General features: G+C 44.1%; 1 protein-coding gene across 2 annotated transcripts in view; it reads left to right on the plus strand.

Annotated features, from left to right (window-relative positions):
* LOC109556136 (uricase) overlaps nt 1-8,723 on the plus strand; it is a 98,984-nt gene extending 90,261 nt beyond the window's left edge. For both annotated transcript variants that reach the window (XM_070786212.1, XM_019957207.2), the window contains exons 5-8: nt 1,517-1,703; nt 3,504-3,627; nt 5,698-5,781; nt 7,742-8,723. In XM_070786212.1, the coding sequence (XP_070642313.1) occupies nt 1,517-1,703; nt 3,504-3,627; nt 5,698-5,781; nt 7,742-7,816 (470 nt within the window). In that variant the 3' untranslated portion in view covers nt 7,817-8,723. The remainder of the gene's footprint in view (nt 1-1,516; nt 1,704-3,503; nt 3,628-5,697; nt 5,782-7,741) is intronic.
* The last annotated feature ends 11,623 nt before the right edge of the window (nt 8,724-20,346 follow it).

Genomic DNA, 20,346 nt, shown 5'->3' on the forward strand with positions numbered 1-20,346 from the left:
CCACTGGATTATTAAGAGCTGTTTAGGATTTTAACTGACCATCATGGATTACATTCCTGTTCTTCAGCCAGGGCCATGTGCAACATAGTGATGCATGATAATATACCTCCAGCTTTTGACTTAAGATTATAGGTCAAAAGGGATAGATATTAGTCAGGACTAATTCCAAGATCTAAAAGAGGTTGACCTTAGTCATCCTGCTTTGACTATGCTATTGGGAGTTTGCATCCAACTGCTCCCTGAGTATACTGGCCTCACCAGCCTGCACATACAAAATAAGGCCATGATGATGTTAATTCCTGCATTTCCCTGGTCTTGTAGTTCTCTTATTATCAAACTGTTGCTCCTCTCCAGCCCAACTCTCCCACCTTCTCCCAGCTGGGAGGGCTGTCTCACAGGGGCTCAGAGGGAAGTCTGCACCCACTGAGGACAGCTGCTGCCTCACAGCTCTGTCCAGTGTCTGCTGTGCCAGTTACCACTGCTCCTTGGGAAGAAAGCTGCTCTCCACAGACACTGTGTCCTGGGCTTCCCAGTGTGTTAGCTGGTGCCATGTGCTCTTCAGGCTACACCAAATTGCTGGAGCTTCAGTGCATTCCACAGGGAAAAAGAAAGACTCTTCCCCTCACCAACTCAGTACCCTGCCTGTCACCTGGGCCCTGAGCTAGAACTACCCGGCACAAGCAAACGAGGTTTTCAGATTTTTGCCTCTCTCCCTACCACCTTTCCAATGCACCTCATGAGGTGATGTCAGGGACTTCCAGAGAGACATATCATCTCCTCCAATATTTTCAACTCTGCCCTCTCTCCTCCAGGTCCCCACAAACCAACTTTGCCCCTTCTCAGTTCAGCCAAAAGCTAAAAACCTTTATGGGTGTCCATGTATGCAATCTATAACTTATGGATCACTGGTCTCATCTTCCCAGCCTCCATTTAGGCTCATTCGGGCCCATGCTGCTACCCATTCATAAAATTTTCTGGGTTTGCTGAGTTCATAACCACAGGGAACTGAGGGGTCTGGTGGGGTCTGAGGGGTCTGGAGCCATTTGGCAGTACAGAGAACCCATATGAGAACCACCCCCAATTGAAGGCATCACAGTGCTGGACAGAAGAGCTGCTTTTGAGGAGTTTATGAACTCTTTCCAGCATGACTGCCTGCTGAGGGAGATGGAGCTCAAAATGTGGAAGGTAATTTGGCCTAGAAGACACACCTGCAAGTACCTAAGAAAAAGGTTCCTGTGGGCTGCAACACAGCATGGAGGTTCAGTCTCTGCCCTTCAGTTCTCTTAGGGCATGGGAAGGCAGGGAGTTGTGGAATTCAGATGGGGCAAAGGCACACCATCTTCATCACATGGACTTCAGAGGGGACCAAGAGACAGAACACTCGGGGAGTGGTGTTGCTCTCTGTACAGACACGGGGTGCCATGTTTTACTGACCCCAGAATCCTCAGGGCTAGGCAGCAAGAAGGCACTATTTCCTTTATGACTTCATCCCCTCTTACCTTTTGACTTAAAACAGGACCTCCAGTCATTCATTCTGGAATCAAAGACCTCAAGGTCCTGAAAACAACGCAGTCTGGATTTGAAGGATTCCTCAAGGATCAGTTCACCACCCTCCCTGAGGTGAAGGACCGGTGCTTTGCTACCCAAGTGTACTGCAAATGGCGCTACCACCAGGGCAGAGATGTGGACTTTGAGGCCACCTGGTACGAAGAAGGGCTAGGGTTTGGCACTGGCACAGGTAGTATCCACCCTCTTTTCCAGGGGCCTAGGAGTCTTCAATCTGAAAGAGAAACTTGGAGGCCATTTAGTTCAGCCTCCCCACTGTACAAAATCCCTTCTGATGGATAACAGAAAGAACACTGGTCTTACTCTGAGTTAGTAAACCTGCACTTGAATCTTAGGTGCTCTTAGCTATAACAGCCTTAAGTGGACTGCCTGATTTCTCTGATGCTGTCTTTCCTAACTGACTACATCAGTAGTACACAAACATGATTGGGTATGAGAACCACTTGGAGGGTTTGTTACACTGTAGCTCACTGAGCCCATCCCCAGAGGTTCTGATTCTGTGGCCTGGAATGGGGCCCGAGAAGTTGCATTTGCTAACAAACTCCCAGGTGTTTCCCATGCTGCTGGAGCAGAGGCCACACTTCCAGAATCGCTGGATCAAATGAGGATAGTGGCCTTGTCACTTCATAGCAGGTGCAGGGAGAGCTAAACCAGGCTGACCAAACTCGTCCCAGTCTGTCAAGGGCTTTCCTGATTTTAACACTGAAGGTCCCATGTCCTAGGAAACCTCTTGGTCCCGGTCAAATTGGCCACCATAGGCCAAACTCAAAACGAGATGACAGTTACAGAAGCATTTTCTAAATGATAAGTTCTTTAACATTGTAAAGGTATGGCTTTTATTTTAACATCCTAGACAAGGAGTGATTAGGCCTCTGAATTCCCAGTTTGCTTTTGACCAGGTATCTCATTCCTTTGTCAAAGTTCTAATTGTTAGAAACTTGTACCCTGTTATGAGCTAGAATCTGCCTCCGGTAGCTTCCTCCCACGGGCAGAGTGTTGCTCTGCTCCTTTTATTATATGCTAGGTTGGAAATGCTTGAAGAGAACCTCACCTCAGTCTTTTTTTTTTTCCTTGTTTTTTCAAGTGTTACCCATGGGCAGCAGTCTGATGTATTTATGTTGAAATGAGTATGAAATTGAGATAGTCAGGGTACCAGTTGGGCCTCCCACTGAGGAGAAGGACTGAGAGTAGATCATTTAATTTTTAAGCTCATATTCCTTCCAAATTGGGGACGATAATAATAGGAACTGCCTCAGGTACACTGAGAAAATTTAATGAAGTAATCACATAAAACACTTAGCCTGCAGCCTGGCATGGTAAAACCCCTGAAAAATGCAGCAATTCAAGCAACCAGCCAAGCCAAGCAGTACAAAGGTTAGAATATGAGGAAGTCTTCTTCATGAATTCTTTAAGCATGGAGGGAAACTTAGCCTGGAATGCCCATTGAGCCCTGGTGCCAGATTATGAAGATAGCCTAGTTATGCTCAATATGTCTGTTGACTGGTGTGTGTGTGTGTGTAAAGAAATTAGAAGTTAGGGTTTTTGTTTTTTTTTTTTCTTTTTGGCATTATAATATATTCCTGTGCTGTGCTAAGTCACTCTGTAGTGTTTGACTTTTTGCGCCCCAGTGGACTGTAGTCCACCCGGCTCCTCTCTCCATGGGATTTTCTAAGTGAGAATACTGGAGTGGGTTGCCATGCCTTCCTCCAGAGGATCTTCCCAACCCAGGGATTGAACCCGCATTTCTTAGGTCTCTTGCATTGGCAGGCACATTCTTTACCACTAGCCCCACCTGGGAAGTCCCTATAATCCTCTCTGAAGCCAGCAATAAAATTGTTTTGGGAGGAGGGGACAGAGAGGTCTCCACATCTTAGTTTCGCAGTGAATTCCCAAAGACCACCCTGTGGGAGCTCTCAGTTCTCCTTTCTGTGTTCTAGGAAGGCTGTCAGGGGCATTGTCCTGAAGAAGTTCGCTGGACCCTATGACAAAGGCGAGTACTCGCCCTCAGTCCAGAAGACCCTCTATGACATCCAGGTGCTCTCCCTGAGCCAGCTTCCTGAGGTACGTTTTGTCACTTGCCATTCTGAAGACTGAGAGAACTTTCTGTGTCTCCTGTTAGCTCTGAGAAAGAGCTGGGAGTTAAAATAAGAAAGTGGAAGACACATGAAAAATGACATCTGTTGTTGCTCAAAAGCTTGTTATAGCAAGTGAGAAAAGAGAAAAAAAGTGGAAAAATCTGTGCAACCTGAAAACACAGGCCACTGCTGTAGTTCTTTAGTTTTCTTGAAAATTCTGAGTCTCTTCAATCTGCTACAATTTGAGTCTCATATTTAGGACACTCGAATGGCCTGAAGGAGGGGTAATTATCCCAAGGGTCTATGTTTCAGGAGAGCCAGAGAATGAAGGATAGAAGCAGAGAGATTGCATCCATCCGTCCATTTGATATTATTGAATGTTACTATGTCTCTATCAGCACATGAGAAAATCAGGGATAAATTAGACATGGAGTCCCATAGACTCTACCCTCAATGAGTTCATCATTCAGTGAAAGAAGAAAATAAGTAAGCTAATAATTAAATAAACAATAGAATGTTATGGAAATTCAGAAGATGGCACGTAACTCAAGTATATGGGAAGTGCCTGTCAGGTTCTCTGGAAGGAGAGGTATTTGAGTTGAGCTTTAAGGGACAAGTAGGGGTTTTCTGGGTTCATACTCAGGGGTGAGGGAGGGGTAGGTATGGACAACGGGAGGCGGCATGGAACAGGCATTTATTGTTGAAGGTCTGCCACACGTGGAGCTCCAGGAGTGAAAGCCCTTCCATGTGCCTAGAGATGAGGTGGGAAGCAGGTCTGGAGGGCTTTGTGGTCTTTGTAGAGTCTATATTTCATCCTGAAAAAATCTTAGGAGCCACCAAGGGGTCTAAGCAAGGTGCCATGCTACCAGCTTTGCACTCTAGAAAGACCACTCTGAAAGATGTGTGATAGATTAAAAGGATGATGGGCCATAGACAAGGAGACCTATTGGGAGGTTGTTGCAGAAAGCTGGAAAGGAGGTCATGAACCATGGCCATGATGGGATGGAGAGGATAGTGCTGTCCTTAGATCTGGGCAAGAGGGACGCCCACCATGGCCCTGAGGCCCCCTCAGGCCATCTTCTAGCTATGCTTCTCTCTACTAGAAGAGGCACTTCAAGGGAGTGAACACTTCAGGAGCCCATGCTTCCCCTTCTAGACTATTCTCTGGGATGTTTGCCATCAGGCAACTTCACATGCAAGCTGGAATATCCACCCACATGAGTCCAAGAGAGAGGATAGGGTGGGCCAGGTGTTAGGGGCTGGCTCTTCTCATGCTACCAGGTCCTGGCCCAATGCTGCAAGGAGTCAGAAGATTTAAAATTTGGTCCTGGCCTTCCAGATAGTTGTGAAGGATGATGTGTTAAGTTACAGAGATAGAACATACTTCTATCTCTGTATATTAGCTTGATTCATAACTTTAAATCTTTAAACATGTGGTATGAGTGTGTGCTAAGTCACTTCAGTTGTGTCCAACTCTTTACAACCTTACGGACCATAGCCCACCAGGATCCTCTATCCATGGGATTCTCCAGGCAAGAATACTGGAGTGTGTTGTCATTTCCTCCTCCAAGGGATCTTCCCAACAGGGATTGAACCCATGTCCCCTGCATCTCCTGCATTGGCTTGTGGGTTCTTTACCACTAGCGCCACCTAGGAAGTGCAAAATATCTGGTGTGGGGACCTCCAGATGCTCCCTCCAGGGCCTGCAAATGTTGAGGACAGGCCTGGAGAGGAGGGTGTTGACTGAGCGGGAACTGAGGAGGTTGACGGGCCGACATCTGGAGGCCAGCTGGATGCTGAATATCTCCCAGGTGTCTGACCCCAGGAGATTTTACTTTTCTGAGAAATGGATTTCATACACAGAGGGAGGAACGAGTCCATCATTTAATAATAGCACTAGCGAGAGAGAACAGCATTGAGCAGTAGAGGAACACCAGAGGGTGCCCCGGAGACAGAGGTGGAATCTGAGTAATGAGCTAGTTGGAGGTTGGGGGTGAGTAGTGATAGAGACAGATTCCCAGTTTTCCAACGTGATACGTATTATTGTGGATTCCAGATAGAAGATATGGAAATCAGTCTGCCGAACATTCACTACTTTAACATAGACATGTCCAAAATGGGACTGATCAACAAGGAAGAGGTAAGAGAACTTTTAAAATATTTAAAGCACATTTCCCCTGCCTTGCCCACTTTTTAACCCTCTTTGTAAACTTGGGGTGGTACAACTGCCACAACTTTTAATAGCTGTTGCTGTTGGGATATTTATAGTTGCAACTGTTTAGAGCCCACTTAGACGCTGGCCTTTCAATATCTGAGGCTGGAATGCCCTAGAAGTGGATGAAAGCTTATAGAGGAGGCTTGAAAGTTGCATAGAGTAAAAGACAAAGAAAGAACAGAGTATGCCCCAAAGAAACAGCCCTGAAATCCACTTCTCCAAAAGGTGCCACAGAAGGTCACAGCTTCATTATTTTTCCATCACAAGGCGATAAGAAGAAAGGAAGAAGATTATATTTTTATTTTCTTCTATCATCCCTAACTTTTAGATAGTCAGTTTGAATAGCATGCAATAAACACACACAAAATGAAAGATATTTGTGTTTCTAACTGCAATTACAGCAGGCAAGACGAGGAAGTTCAGTTTTCAAAAGGAAACCCGGCCTTAGAAAAAACACTTAACCATGACTTGCTTTTAGCCATGGTAGAAGGTTCAGCCAAGTTAGTGTGTCTCATTAACCAGCCTGAAGTCCCAACAGATAAGCTTGCTGTGCTCAGTCCTGGGAGATCAGAACTGTCCCTCCCCACTTGGATCACTCTCATACTGGCAGGACTTCTCTGATCCATCTTCCCATGGGCTTCCAGTGTGCTAAAAAAAACACCATTCTGTTGGCTGCTTCTAGTGTTGTTGGGGAAGTGAGATAGGAAGGGACCCTCTATTACCATAGCTGCGCAGCCAGAGAATCATCTCTTTTGATGGAAAAAGGTCAGTGAAGGGTGTCCAGAAGGTCCTACCTTCTGGGTCTGCTGCCCCAGGAGCCTTATCAGTCACAGCCGTCTGGCCAGGTACCCTGTTTCTGTTCTGTATGTTATGCTCCATCACGCTCTGTACTACGACAGCTGTGAGGGAGGCTGGGGAGCAGCGCTGGGTAAGTAAGGTCATGCTGAGGTGCCTGGTATGGCTGAAATAGGGCCCCGAGTTGCAGAGGAGGACAGTCACTGTTCATTCAGCTGGAAGGAGAGGCAGCATTGTTTACTTCAGAGGATGGAGAGGATGTAGATTCCCAGAATGCCACTGTTAATTTGGATGTAAAGACTTTTTTGACAGCTTACTTTCTAAAGGGAAGAAAAGGGACACGTTCAGCAAAGATGAAACCAATGGGCCCCAAACAGAGAAAGGCTCAGGCTCATGGCTACAGCAGTGCTTAGCTCAGGAACCCCAACCTAAGGAAGAGGGTCTCCCAAGGCTCCTGATACCCCAGGCCTGCAGTGATCCTAGCTCGATGGTGTTCTGGTAGACCGAGGCCACTGTGTCTTTTGCTCTAAGAAGTCAGACTCAAAACTTCCCCTGGAGACCTGCAGGCAGGAAGGCCTGAGATCCTTTGGGTCAGGCTCTGTGTAAAGGCACCCAAGGGGGTGAACAAACTGTCCCTATGTCTGTGTTTGCACCTTGAGGATGGCTGGTCACTCTTGGGCCCTTACTCAGCAAGTGCCTACAAAGTGAGGGCAACATATGAGAAGCAGGGAGTGGGGACACAAAGAAGACAGCAGAGAAGTGACTAATGATAGAGTGGAGGACAGAAGAACTGCAAATGCAGAGCTGTCTGGAGCCAGTTAGTATCAGGCTAAGAGTCCTGAGGACCTCAAATGTTCCTGAGGGCATGACACTATTATAGCATTGGACAATGATTGATGTTCAAAGAGAGTCATCAAGCAAAGGCCAAATTGTGTTCACTACACTCTGTTTAAAAAGCAGGGATATGTAATGCATCTGAGAAACATTTATATCCTGATGATTAAACATTTTTGAAAAACTCTTTAATTTTCTGGAAAATTACCTCATCTGTCTTCAGTGTCTCTGAAGTTGCCCTGTGGTTTTTCTACAGGTCTTGTTACCATTAGACAATCCATATGGCAGAATTACTGGTACAGTCAAGAGGAAGCTGACTTCAAGGCTGTGACGTTGTGGCCACCAGTGGGAGTCCATGCTCCATTGAGGCATTCCTTAAGCCACTTGTGATGCTGGAAATCGTAGTGCATAGCCATGCAAATTTTCAACCTAGTATGTTGATTTATAGTGTTCATTTTCCTCCTATATGAAAGAATTCTTCTATACCCAGCTCAGCAAAGTGTTTTTGGATTAGTAATTAAAAACATGCTTTGTGGATACAGTTTACTTCACAAATGCTGAGTAGTATTAGAATAGTCATAAATCAGTATTTCATTTTAGTGGTCTTGGGCCTTCCTATCTTAGAGGAGCTTTAGAATACATTCAATAGGAAGATAATCATGAATCAATGGAGGTGTGATAACAGTTAATCTTGTGAACAAATTTAAGAAGCCAGCATTGCTTTCATCCTACTGATGCTAAAACTTGCTCCTTGGCAATGCAGAAAATATAATGATTAAGTAATATTTTGAAAAGTATCACCACTGTGACTTCAATTAGACTGAATACTTGAGTTCTTAAATATGCTCTAGCATATGTATTATTGGGAGTTTATTTCTACTCTAAAAGTACTTTTGAAATTTTAATGTATTTGTTTTATGACTTTTACAGTCCTTAAAGAATGTTTAGTACACATTGAGACATTGAAAAAAAGTGTAAATTGTTTTTCTTTGAATAATGCATCACTTTGGCACAAAGAGTCACATTAATAAATGGTAAGTCATTACCCAGGTGGTTGAATATACATATAGAAAGAAGACTAAAGACTATATGTATGAATAAATCAGCAGTGATGATTCTGGATGGTGGGATTATGAATGATTTTCGTATTTTGTCTTATGATTTTCTGAATCTTCCAGATATGAACATTTATTACTTTTATAATCAGAGAAATAAATATAATTGATGATTTAAAGATATATGCATATTTGAATGGTGGTAATCTTTACATCAGTAAACTAACACTACTGTTGTACATATACCATAAAACTCCATAAACTGGAATTTTAGAAACCCATGACTAAAAGTTGTTTACATGAGCATCCTAGATAACCTTCCTCCATTAAAAAATTGTCATCCTGCTTATTTAACTTACAGGCAGAGTATATCATATGAAATGCAGGTATATTATCACCCTGCTTATTTAACTTACATGCATCATATGGAATACCAGGCTGGATGAAGCACAAGCTGGAATAAAGATTGCCAGGAGAAATATCAATAAACTCAGATATGCAGATGACACCACCCTAATGGCAAAAAGTGAAAAGGAATTGAAGAGCCTTTTGATGAAGGTGAAAGAGTAGAGTGAAAAAGCTGACTTAAAACTCAACATTTAGAAAACTAAGATCATGGCATCTACTCCCATCACTTCATGGCAAACAGATGGGGAAACAATGGAAACAGTGACAGCCTTTATTTTCTTGGGCTCTAAAATCACTGTAGATGGTGACTGCAGCCATGAAATTAAAAGATGCTTGCTCCTTAGAAGAAAAGCTATGACAAAACTGCTGCTGCTGCTAAGTCGCTTCAGTCGTGTCCGACTCTGTGCGACCCCATAGACGGCAGCCCACCAGGCTCCCCCGTCCCTGGGATTCTCCAGGCAAGAACACTGGAGTGGGTTGCCATTTCCTTCTCCAATGCATGAAAGTGAAAAGTGAAAGTGAAGTCGCTCAGTCGTGTCCGACATGGACTGCAGCCTACCAAGCTCCTCTGCCCATGGGATCTTACAGGCAAGAGTACTGGAGTGGGTTGCCATTTCCTTCTCCAATGCATGAAAGTGAAAAGTGAAAATGAAGTCGCTCAGTCGTGCCTGACTCTTAGCGACCCCATGGACTGGAGCCTACCAGGCTCCTCCGCCCATGGGATTTTCCAGGCAAGTGTACTGGAATGGGGTGCCATTGCCTTCTCCAATGACAAAACTAGACAGCATATTAAAAAGCAGAGACATTACTTTGCCAACAAAGGTCCGTCTAGTCAAAGCTATGGTTTTTCCAGTAGTCATGTATGGATGTGAGAGCTGGACCATAAAGAAAGCTGTGCCGAAGAATTGATGCTGTCAGATTGTGGTGCTAGAGAAGACTCTTGAGAGTCCCTTGGACAGCAAGGAGTTCAAACAAGTCAGTCCTTAAAGAAATCAACCCTGAATATTCATTGGAAAAACTGATGCTGAAGCTGAAGCTACAATACTTTAATCACCTGATGAGAAGAGCTGACTCATTGGAAAAGACCTGGATGCTGGGAAAGATTGAAGGCAGGAGGAGAAGGGGATGATAGAGAATGAGATGGTTGGATGGCATCACCGACTCAATGGACATGAGTTTGAGCAATCTCCAGGAAATGGTGAAGGACAGGGAAGCCTAGTGTGCTGCAGTCCATGGGGTCGCAAAGAGGTGGACATGACTGAGCAACTGAACAACAATGATTAAAGATCTCCATTTATTTAAATTGTTTGTCTCCCTTTTTATAAATACATACCCATGTGTACTTAGTATTATTTGACAATTCTGCATTCACTTTTATAATACTATTACTTAAGGTGCCATGTTTGATTGCAGAATCTCGTTTAAATCCTGACTCCGTCTCTTACTAGCTCTGTGACAAGTTTCCTCATCTGTAAAATGGAGATGAACATATAGAACCTACCTCATAGGTTTTTTTGAGGATTAAATGAATTAATGTCTGTAAAGAACTATGGTAGTAAGGGGGCTTCTGAGGTAGTGGTAAAGAGTCCACCTGCCAAAGCAGGAGATGCAAGAGACAAGAGTTTGATTCCTGAGTCGGGAAGATCCGCTGGAGGAGGAAATGGCAACCCACTCCAGTATTCTTGCCTGGAAAATTTCATGGACAAAGGAACCTGTCGAGCTACAGTCTATGAGACCACAGTCGGACATGTCTGAGTGACTGAACACGTGGTAGTTTTCACACCTGACACATAACTTCCTGTATGTGTTTGTTAAATGAAAAATTCTGCCTTCTTTTCACTTGTTTTTAGACCTACATGGAAAGTTATCATTGAACTTTGTGGGTGAGATGAGAGATGGGAGGTCTGAGAGCAGCAAACTCTAGAAGGTACTGCAGGTCATTCTCAAGCTGCTGCTGCTTAATGAAGAACATGAGATAAGAAGGATGAAGTACTGTGATATAGAAAGTTTTGTGATGTATTGATTACTCTTGTTACAAAATGTGCTTTTACATCATGTAACTTGCATGGACAAATGGCTAGTACATTTTATTCCTCTGCTGATTTGATAATTCTGTGCAAAGAAGAATTTAGATTCTAACATGATTTTTCCTAAAAAGAAAGAAAAGAAAAGAAAAAAAGCTTAATTAGTCCCATTTTACTCAATGGTCATATAAATCTTAGAAACACTATATTTGTTTCAGAGAAGAGCAGAATTCTTAGAAATCGTAGTTTATACATATATGCATTTATTGTAATGAATTGCAAAAGAACTATTGGAGGTTATATCCCAGGTGTGTGGCAGGAAAAGTCTGTAGTCTGTGAAAATTTCAAGGAACAATTTCCTGTTTTGTGTGGTCAAGCCATTCAAGATGGCTGTTCTCTTGTTCTCTGTGCAGCTTCTGCTCAACCATGTGACTGCTTAACTCACATGACTATCCAGTCCTCTGAATCAGAGGGCTTAATCAGTAACTGCCTATGTGCTTGTCCCCTGCCCCAGCTGCTGGTTTCCCTGGTAACTGATGAGCCAACTTGATGTCAATCCCCCCTATAAAGTGTAGCCTCCTTCCCTAAATAGTGAAGACTGCAGCCATGTCCTGCCTGTTATTTGCCAGACTTGGTGGAATGTTGCTCCAGGATCCTTTGTTTTGTATGTATAAGACATCAAACCATTGATGTCTCTGACACTCTCTGGGCTCTATCTTCGGTCTTGAGCCTGGGCAACTACAAGGCTTGCAGGCCTGTGGGTGCAGCCCAACAATTGGCAAGCCAGCCAAGAGGCCAAGGAAACTCCCATGAGTGCTGTGATACCAGGAAATAAGGACAGGGAGTGAAAAATTGTGCAGGTAACCCTGCGGTGACTAGCATGTGGGCCTGTGGCACTTGACCACCATGAGACCTGTCTTCCTCTTCCATTATATTGATGATACTCCATAAACTTCAGTCTCTTTCCAGTTAAAAAATAGCCCTGTGCTCATGGCTTATCTGACTGCATGGGGTGGCGGTGAATACAGATGCCAGGACTTGGATTATCTATCAAACACGTGGGTGTTACCTGGTCAGGTAAAATAAGCATACTCCCAACCTACCATCCTTAAAAAATAAGCCATTGACACAGGTTTTAGGGATATTAACTCAGGGACAGGTTTGAGAATTGGATGTGGCCAGTTACCTTGAAGGGTTTGTTTGGGGCCTGTGGCAATGACAAAATAATAGAGCACCCTTGGACTCCTGGCCCCAGCGCTGAAGGATGCAGTGTGATGGAACAGCAATGATATGTGGCCTACAGTGCCTTACAACAGGTGGAAGACATTACAGCAGGCATACCTGAGTCATCAGGCCACAAGAAGAATGACTTTTGAGGGTCGAGACTGCTGTGCACAGGGCACCCCTTGGTACTGATGGTGAGCAAGGATCCCACTTTGCCAGCCATGAAGTTCATTCATGGGCTGGGCTGATGAAAAGTCATATACTGGTGTTTCCACCTGCCTCACCACCCCATTGCTGCCAAACCAATGGGAAGAATAAAGGGGCTACTTCAACAATAGTTGAGGTTCCCAACACATGGACACACCCAGGAACAATTGTCTCAGTGCCTGCGCCATGTTAACCCAGAGGCAACCAGCCCACACCATTTGAGTTCAACTGCTGACCACCATAGGACCACTGCCAACTATGGGTCAGGACAACAGCTCACTTTTACCCTGGCCACAGGGTCTATGCTGAGGGGAACATACTGTAGAAAGGCTGTGGGACTGGCAGGTGAGTCCCCAGTGCTTTGGTTTTGCTGCATCATGGGGAACAGGATTAAAAAAGGACATACAGGTTTCATTTGTCTTCTACCTGGCCCCACTTAAGACTCCTAAGGACTAATCTGGGCCTCTACTGGAGACAAGCACCATTGTATTGGGTTGGCCAAAGAGTTCATTTGGGTTTTTCTGTAAGATATTATGGAAAAACCTGAAATATTTTAGGCCAACCCAATACTAACCCTGTGGTCTGTTGTTTCGCCACCTCTCCTGGATTTGGCACTGGCTGTGGGCACTGAGGGTGGACAGGCGGGATGGTGCTGCTGGCCAGGACAAAGCCCATAGGCAGGAGTGGTACGACCTAGAAAGCTGTTACTGCTTGTAGTCTGCTTAATGGTCATGATCTTCCCTTTATTGTGTTTGTTAAACATCTCACACTTCATCCCTAGTCTGACCAGAGGGAATCTGTGCACAGTGATGGCCACACTGTAAAATGAGTCTGATTGCTGGGTCGACAGTGAGATGCTCTTGTTGCCCTCTGGACTTGCGTGGAAAACCGACATCAATGCCTGGCTTACTCTTGATACTCTTCAGCTGCTGGTGTCTGTACTGCATTTGTGGTATCTGGGTTGCAGTGTACTCTACACACCTCACTTCAGGGATATCTCAGAAGAGGGGTGAACCAACACGGCAAGGGACATGCAGGGTATAGTGGAGTGGAGTGCATGGTTAGGCCATTCAAGATGGCTGTTTTCTTGTTCTCTGTTCATCCCCTGCTTGACCAGTCCCCACTTCACTCATGTCATTGTCCAATCCTCTGAATCATAGGGCTTAATCAGTAACTGCCTACATGCTTGCCCCTGCCCCAGCAGTTGGTTTCCCTGGTAACTGATGAGATAGCCTGACATCAATACTCCCTATAGATGATAGCCTCTTTCTCCCCCAAGTAACAAAGGTTGCCATGTCCTTCCTACCTGCCATCTGTCAGACATAGAGGGGTGTGGCTCCAGGACCTTTGTTTTGGATGCGCTTATCCCCAATAAGTGAAGTTGCTCAGTTGTGTCTGACTCTTTGCAACCCCATGGACTGTAGCCCACCGGGCTCCTCCATCCATGGGATTTTCCAGGCAAGAGTACTGGAGTGGGTTGCCATTTCCTTCTCTAGGGGATCTTCCCGACTCAGGGATTGAACCCAGATCTCCTGCGTTGTAGGCAGACGCCTTACCATCTGAGCCACCAGGCTGTGCGGTGCAGGAGCGGCTGAGAGGAGATACCTCGCATACAAGGTAAGGAGCAGCCATGAAGAGATACCCCACGTCCAAGGTAAGAGAAACCCAAGTAAGATGGTACGCGCTGAGAGAGGGCATCAGAGGGCGGACAGACTGAAACCACAATCATAGACAACTAGCCAATCTTATCACATGGACCACAGCTTTGTCTAACTGAGTGAAACTAAGCCATGCCATGTGGGGCCACCCACAACAGACAGGTCATGGTGGAGAGGTCTGACAGAATGTGGTCCACTGGAGAGGGAATGGAAAACCACTTCAGTATTCTTGCTTTGAGAACCCCTAGAACAGTGTGAAAAGGCAAAAAGATAAAACACTGAAAGATGAACTCCCCAGGTCAGTAGGTGCCCAATATGCTACTGAAGATAGTGGAGAAATAACTTCAGAAACAATGAAGCTATGGAGTCACAGCAAAAACAATACCCAGTTGTGGATGGGTGATAGAAGCAAGGTCCAATGCTCTAAAGAGCAATATTGCACAGGAACCTGGAATGTTAGGTCCATGAATCAAGGCAAATTGGAAGTGGTCAAACAGGAGATGGCAAGAGTGAACATCAACATTCTAGGAATCAGTGAACTAAGATGGACTGGAATGGGTGAATTTAATTCAGATGACCATTATATCTACTACTGTGGGCAGGAATCCCTTAGAAGAAATGGAGTAGCCATCATAGTCAACAAAGGATTCCAAAATTCAGTACTTAGATGTAATCTCAAAAATGACAGAATGATCTCTGTTCGTTTCCAAGGCAAACCATTCAATATCACAGTAATCCAAGTCTATGCCCCGACAAGTAATGCTGAAGAAGCTGAAGCTGAACGGTTCTATGAAGACCTACAAGACCTTTTAGAACTAACACCCTAAAAAGATGTCCTTTTCATTATAGGGGTCTGGAATGCAAAAGTAGGAAGTCAAGAAACACCTGGAGTAACAGGCAAATTTGGCCTTGGAGTACAGAATGAAGCAGGGCAAAGGCTAATAGAGTTTTGCCAAGAGAACACACTAGTCATAGCAAACACCTTATTCCAACAACACAAGAGAAGACTCTATACATGGACAGCACCAGATGGCCAACACCGAAATCACACTGATTATATTCTTTGCAGCCAAAGATGGAGAAGCTCTATACAGTCAGCAAAAACAAGACCAGGAGCTAACTGTGGCACATATCATGAACTCCTTATTGCCAAACTCAGACTGAAATTGAAGAAAGTGGGGAAAACCACTAGACCATTCAGGTATGATCTAAATCAAATCCCTTATGATTATACAGTGGAAGTGAGAAATAGATTTAAGGGACTAGATCTGATAGACAGAGTGCCTGATGAACTATGGACAGAGGTGCATGACACTGTAGAGGAGACAGGGCTCAAGACCATCCCCAAGAAAAACAGATGCAAAAAGACAAATGGTTGTCTGAGGAGACCTTATAGATAGCTGTGAAAAGAAAAGTGAAAAGCAAAGGAGAAAAGGAAAGATATAAGCATCTGAATGCAGAGTTCCAAAGAATAGCAAGGAGAGATAAGAAAGGCTTCCTCAGCGATCAATGCAAAGAAATAGAGGAAAACAACAAAATGGGAAAGACTAGAGATCTCTTCAAGAAAATTAGAAATACCAAGGGAACATTTCATGCAAAGTTGGGCTCGATAAAGGACAGAAATGGTATGGACCTAACAGAAGCAGAAGATGTTAAGAAGAGGTGGCAAGAATACACAGAAGAACTGAACAAAAAAGATCTTCATGACCCAGATAATCACGATGGTGTGATCACTCATCTAGAGCCAGACATCCTGGAATGTGAAGTCAAGTGAGCCTGATGAAGCATCACTAGGAACAAAGCTAGTGGAGGTGATGGAATTCCAGTTGAGCTATTTCAAATTCGGAAAGATGATGCTGTGAAAGTGCTGCACTCAATGTGTCAGCAAATTTGGAAAACTCAACAGTGGCCACAACTGGAAAAGGTCAGTTTTCATTCCAATCCCAAAGAAAGGCAATGCGAAAAAATGCTGAAACTACCGCACAATTGCACTTACCTCTCACGCTAGTAAAGTAATGCTCAAAATTCTTCAAGCCAGGCTTCAGCAATATGTCAACTGTGAACTTGCAGATGTTCAAGCTGCATTTAGAAAAGGTGGAAGAACCCAAGATCAAATTGCCAACATCTGCTGGATCATGGAAAAAGCAAGAGAGTTCCAGAAAAACATCTATTTCTGCTTTATTGACTATGCCAAAGCCTTTGACTGTGTGGATCACAATAAACTGTGGAAAATTCTGAAAGAGATGGGATTACAAGACCACCTGACCTGCCTCTTGAGAAACCTGTATGCAGGTCAGGAAGCAACAGTTAGAACTGGACATGGAACAACAGACTGGTTCCAAATAGGTAAAAGAGTACGTCAAGGCTGTATATTGTCACCCTGCTTTTTAAACTTATATGCACAGTACATCATGAGAAACGTTGGGACTGGAAGAAGCACAAATTGGAAGGAAGATTGACGGGAGAAATATCAGTAACCTAAGATATGCAGATAACACCACCCTTATGGCAGAAAGTGAAGAACTAAAGAGCCTCTTGATGAAAATGAAAGAGGAGAGTGAAAAATTTGGCTTAAAGCTCAACATTCAGAAAACTAAGATCATGGCATCTGGTCCCATCACTTCATGGCAAATAGCTGGGGAAACAGTGGAAACAGTGGTAGACTTTATTTTTCTGGGCTCCAAAATCACTGCATATGGTGATTGCAGCCATGAAATTAAAAGACGCTTACTCCTTGGAAGGAAAGTTATGACCAACCTAGGTAGCATATTCAAAAGCAGAGACATTACTTTGCCAACAAAGGTCCGTCTAGTCAAGGCTATGGTTTCTCCAGTGGTCATGTATGGATGTGAGAGTTGGACTGTGAAGAAAGCTGAGCGCTGAACAATTGATGCTTTTGAACTGTGGTGTTGGAGAAGACTCTTGAGAGTCCCTTGGACTGCAAGGAGATCCAACCAGTCCATTCTAAAGGAGATCAGTCCTGGGTGTTCTTTGGAAGGAATGATGCTAAAGCTGAAACTCCAGTACTTTGGCCACCTCATGCAAAGTGTTGACTCACTGGAAGACTCTGATGCTGGGAGGGTTTGGGGGCAGGAGGAAGAGGGGACAGAGGATGAGATGGCTGGATGTCATCACCGACTCAATGGATGTGAGTTTGAGTAAACTCCGGGAGTTGGTGATGGACAGGGAGGCCTGGCGTGCTGCGATTCATAGGGTCGCAAAGAGTCGGACACAACTGAGCGACTGAACTGAACTGAACTGAGTCAAAGCCATGGTTTTTCCAGTAGTCATGTATGGATGTGAGAATTGGACCGTAAAGAAAGCTGAGAACCGAAGTATTGATACTTTTGAACTGTCGTGTTGGAGAACACTCTTGGTCCCTTGGACTGCAAAGAGATCCAACCAGTCCATTCTAAAGGAGACCAGTCCTGGGTGTTCATTGGAAGGACTGATGCTGAAGCTGAAACTCCAATACTTTGGCCACCTGATGGGAAGAGCTGATTCATTTGAAAAGACTCTGATGCTGGGAAAGATTGAGGGCAGGAGGGGAAGGGGATGACAGAGGATGAGATGGTTGGATGGCATCACCGACTCAATGGACATAGGTTTGGGTGAACTCCAGAAGTTGGTGATGGACAGGGAGGCCTGGTGTGCTGCGGTTCATGGGGTCGCAAAGAGTCAGACACTACTGAGCGACTGAACTGGACTGAACTGAATTCCCAATAAGCTGTTATTGTCTCTGTTGCTGTCTCTGGGCTCTTTCAGTCTCCAGGTTGCACAACTCCAAGGGTTGTGGGTCACAGGGTGCAGCCCAAGAGGTGTTTCCTTGTGGTTGGAATTGCGAACTGTATGCTGAAAACCAGGCTTCCTATTTCACCTGCTCCTCTTGGCACTGGCAGAGGAATAGGCCAGCCTGGACTGTAAACACCTGGGAGGTAATTTGTATCAAAACACTTTGTGCTTTTGTTATAGAAGGTCACATAGACTCTTCCAATTTTCTGGGAAGCAGACTTCTCTCACAGCACTTTTTCTTCTTATCTCCCTGTTTTTAGCCCAACCCGTCAGGTACTATACAGGAATAAAACAGGTGATTCTAGCCCGTTTGCTACCTGGGAGGCAGTCTGCATGGTCTTCGGTGGAGTAGCTGTCACCTGGGGCTTGAGGTTTTGGCAACCAAGATTCTGGCTATGACTTATTCCAAATCCTCTAAATCTCATCTGCTAGGTTTTCAAAGACAGGCTCAGAAAATATTCCATTCCCTCCCTTTATACAGTCAGACTTAAGTTCATACCATTCTTTACTCTTAGTAAACTGATTTTCTCACAGTTTTCCTCCCCACAATATAATAGAAATAATTTTTGAGATAACAGTTTGTCATTGAAACAGAATATACCTTTTCAGTCACCTACAAGATTCAACTATAGAAATATGAATTTCCCTCTACCCTCCTAACCCTCTGTTCAGAAAGGACTTGGGGCTGACTTTGTGTTTTGTATCCTCCTTTATAATACTTCTGTAACTCTGGCTTCCTCATCCTCATGCATGAGGAAACCAAATCTTATTTCTAAAGACATAGATTTCCAGTCTTCTAACCAGAAACACCTTTCAAACACTGGAAACTTCATCTCTTTATTATAGTCTTTGTTGTTGCTTCTCCTAGAGGTTGGGTGCCTCTCATTCTTTCATTTGCCCAACTCTTTCTCAGAAATCCTTAGAGTTCTTTGGATCCTATGGAGACTGTACTGTAAATACAATGGCTATGGACCTTCTTCTAGGGAAATCATTCATTCACATCTCTACAGATGTTCAACTTCTGCTAAGGAAATTGTTTATACTCTGTCTTCAAAGTGTAAAGGATTCCATTGGAAATTCCCTACATTAAGGAATATACTCAACCAAACATAAGAGAAAAGCACGCTGATTACCTTTATGTGAGAAAGGAAAAGTGTCTTTAGAATGAAAGAAAGATCACAGATGTATTAGTTTACTGAGACTGCCATAACAAAGTAGCACAAACTTGGTGGTGTGTATAACAATAGAAATGTATTCCCCTATTGTTCTGCAGGCCAGAAGCCCAAAATCCAGGTATTGGCAGGATTGTGCTGGAGTGGATTGTCCTTGCTCTTGCAGAGACTCTTGGCTGCGGCTGCGTTCCCTCCAAGCCCAGTCTCCACTGTGTGTCCCTTATGAGGACTCTTATCTTTGGATTTAGGGCCCACAGAGACAGCCCAAGGGACTCTCATTATCTCAAAACCTGGAGTTAATGCCCACTACAAAAGACCTTTTTTCTACATAAGGTCACACCTACAGGTTCTGGCAACTAGATGTGGACATAGGATTTGGGAGCCACCACTCAGGAAGCAGGGAGCTTCTTAAGAGCAGTTCTTCTGGTACATATTGAATCTTGAGCTACACAGGCTCCTATTCTTTTCAGATCTGGGGATGCCACATGCCTCTTCCCAGTTTGATCACATAGATGTTTCCCAAATGGAAAAGAGGATGGAGTTTGGATTTAGATGGTGTGACATTTTACACTAAGTTTCATTGATTTCTAAACTGTGTGACCTTGGGGAAGTTACCCTAAACTTTAATTGTATAATGTTGAAATGGGATTGATATCAACTTCAGAATAACTGGGGGTTAGCTGAAATAACACAATGCATGCATGTGTTAGAATGCTTTTGGTTGCAAGAAAATTAATACAGTGTTTCACCAAAAACTTTCACAACATTGTTTATTAATCCTCTATATATCTATGTGATCAAACTGGAAAGGGGCATATGGCATCCCCAGATCTGAAAAGATTAGGAGCCTGTGTAGCTAAAGATTAATCCTCTATACTTTTAATTTAAAAATTAAAAGTTAACAACTAAAAAATTACAGTGTCTTAAATGAAAGTGTTAGTTGCTCAGTCGTGACCAACTCTTTGCGACCCCATGAACTGTAGCCCAGGAGGCTCCTCTGTCCATGGATTTCTCGAGGTAAGAATACTGGAGACGGGTTGCTATTTCCTTCTCCAGGGGATCTTCCTGACAGGGATCAAACCTGTGTCCCTATGTCTCCTGCATTGGTAGGCAGATTCTTTACCACTAGTGCCACCTGGGAAGCCCCTTCAATGGAAAGGTTATCTTATTAAGTTTAGAGAGAAGTTATCCCAGGATTGATTTGGCAACTCAGGTTCAAGCCATCTTTTGCTCTACTGTCTTTAGTGTGTGGTAATGTTTTCTCAATGGACACCAAGTGGGTGATATTTAATAAAACACTTATTAAGGATGCTGTGATGTA

This window comes from Bos indicus, chromosome 3 (assembly GCF_029378745.1).
Source record: "Bos indicus isolate NIAB-ARS_2022 breed Sahiwal x Tharparkar chromosome 3, NIAB-ARS_B.indTharparkar_mat_pri_1.0, whole genome shotgun sequence".
NCBI lineage: Eukaryota > Metazoa > Chordata > Mammalia > Artiodactyla > Bovidae > Bos > Bos indicus.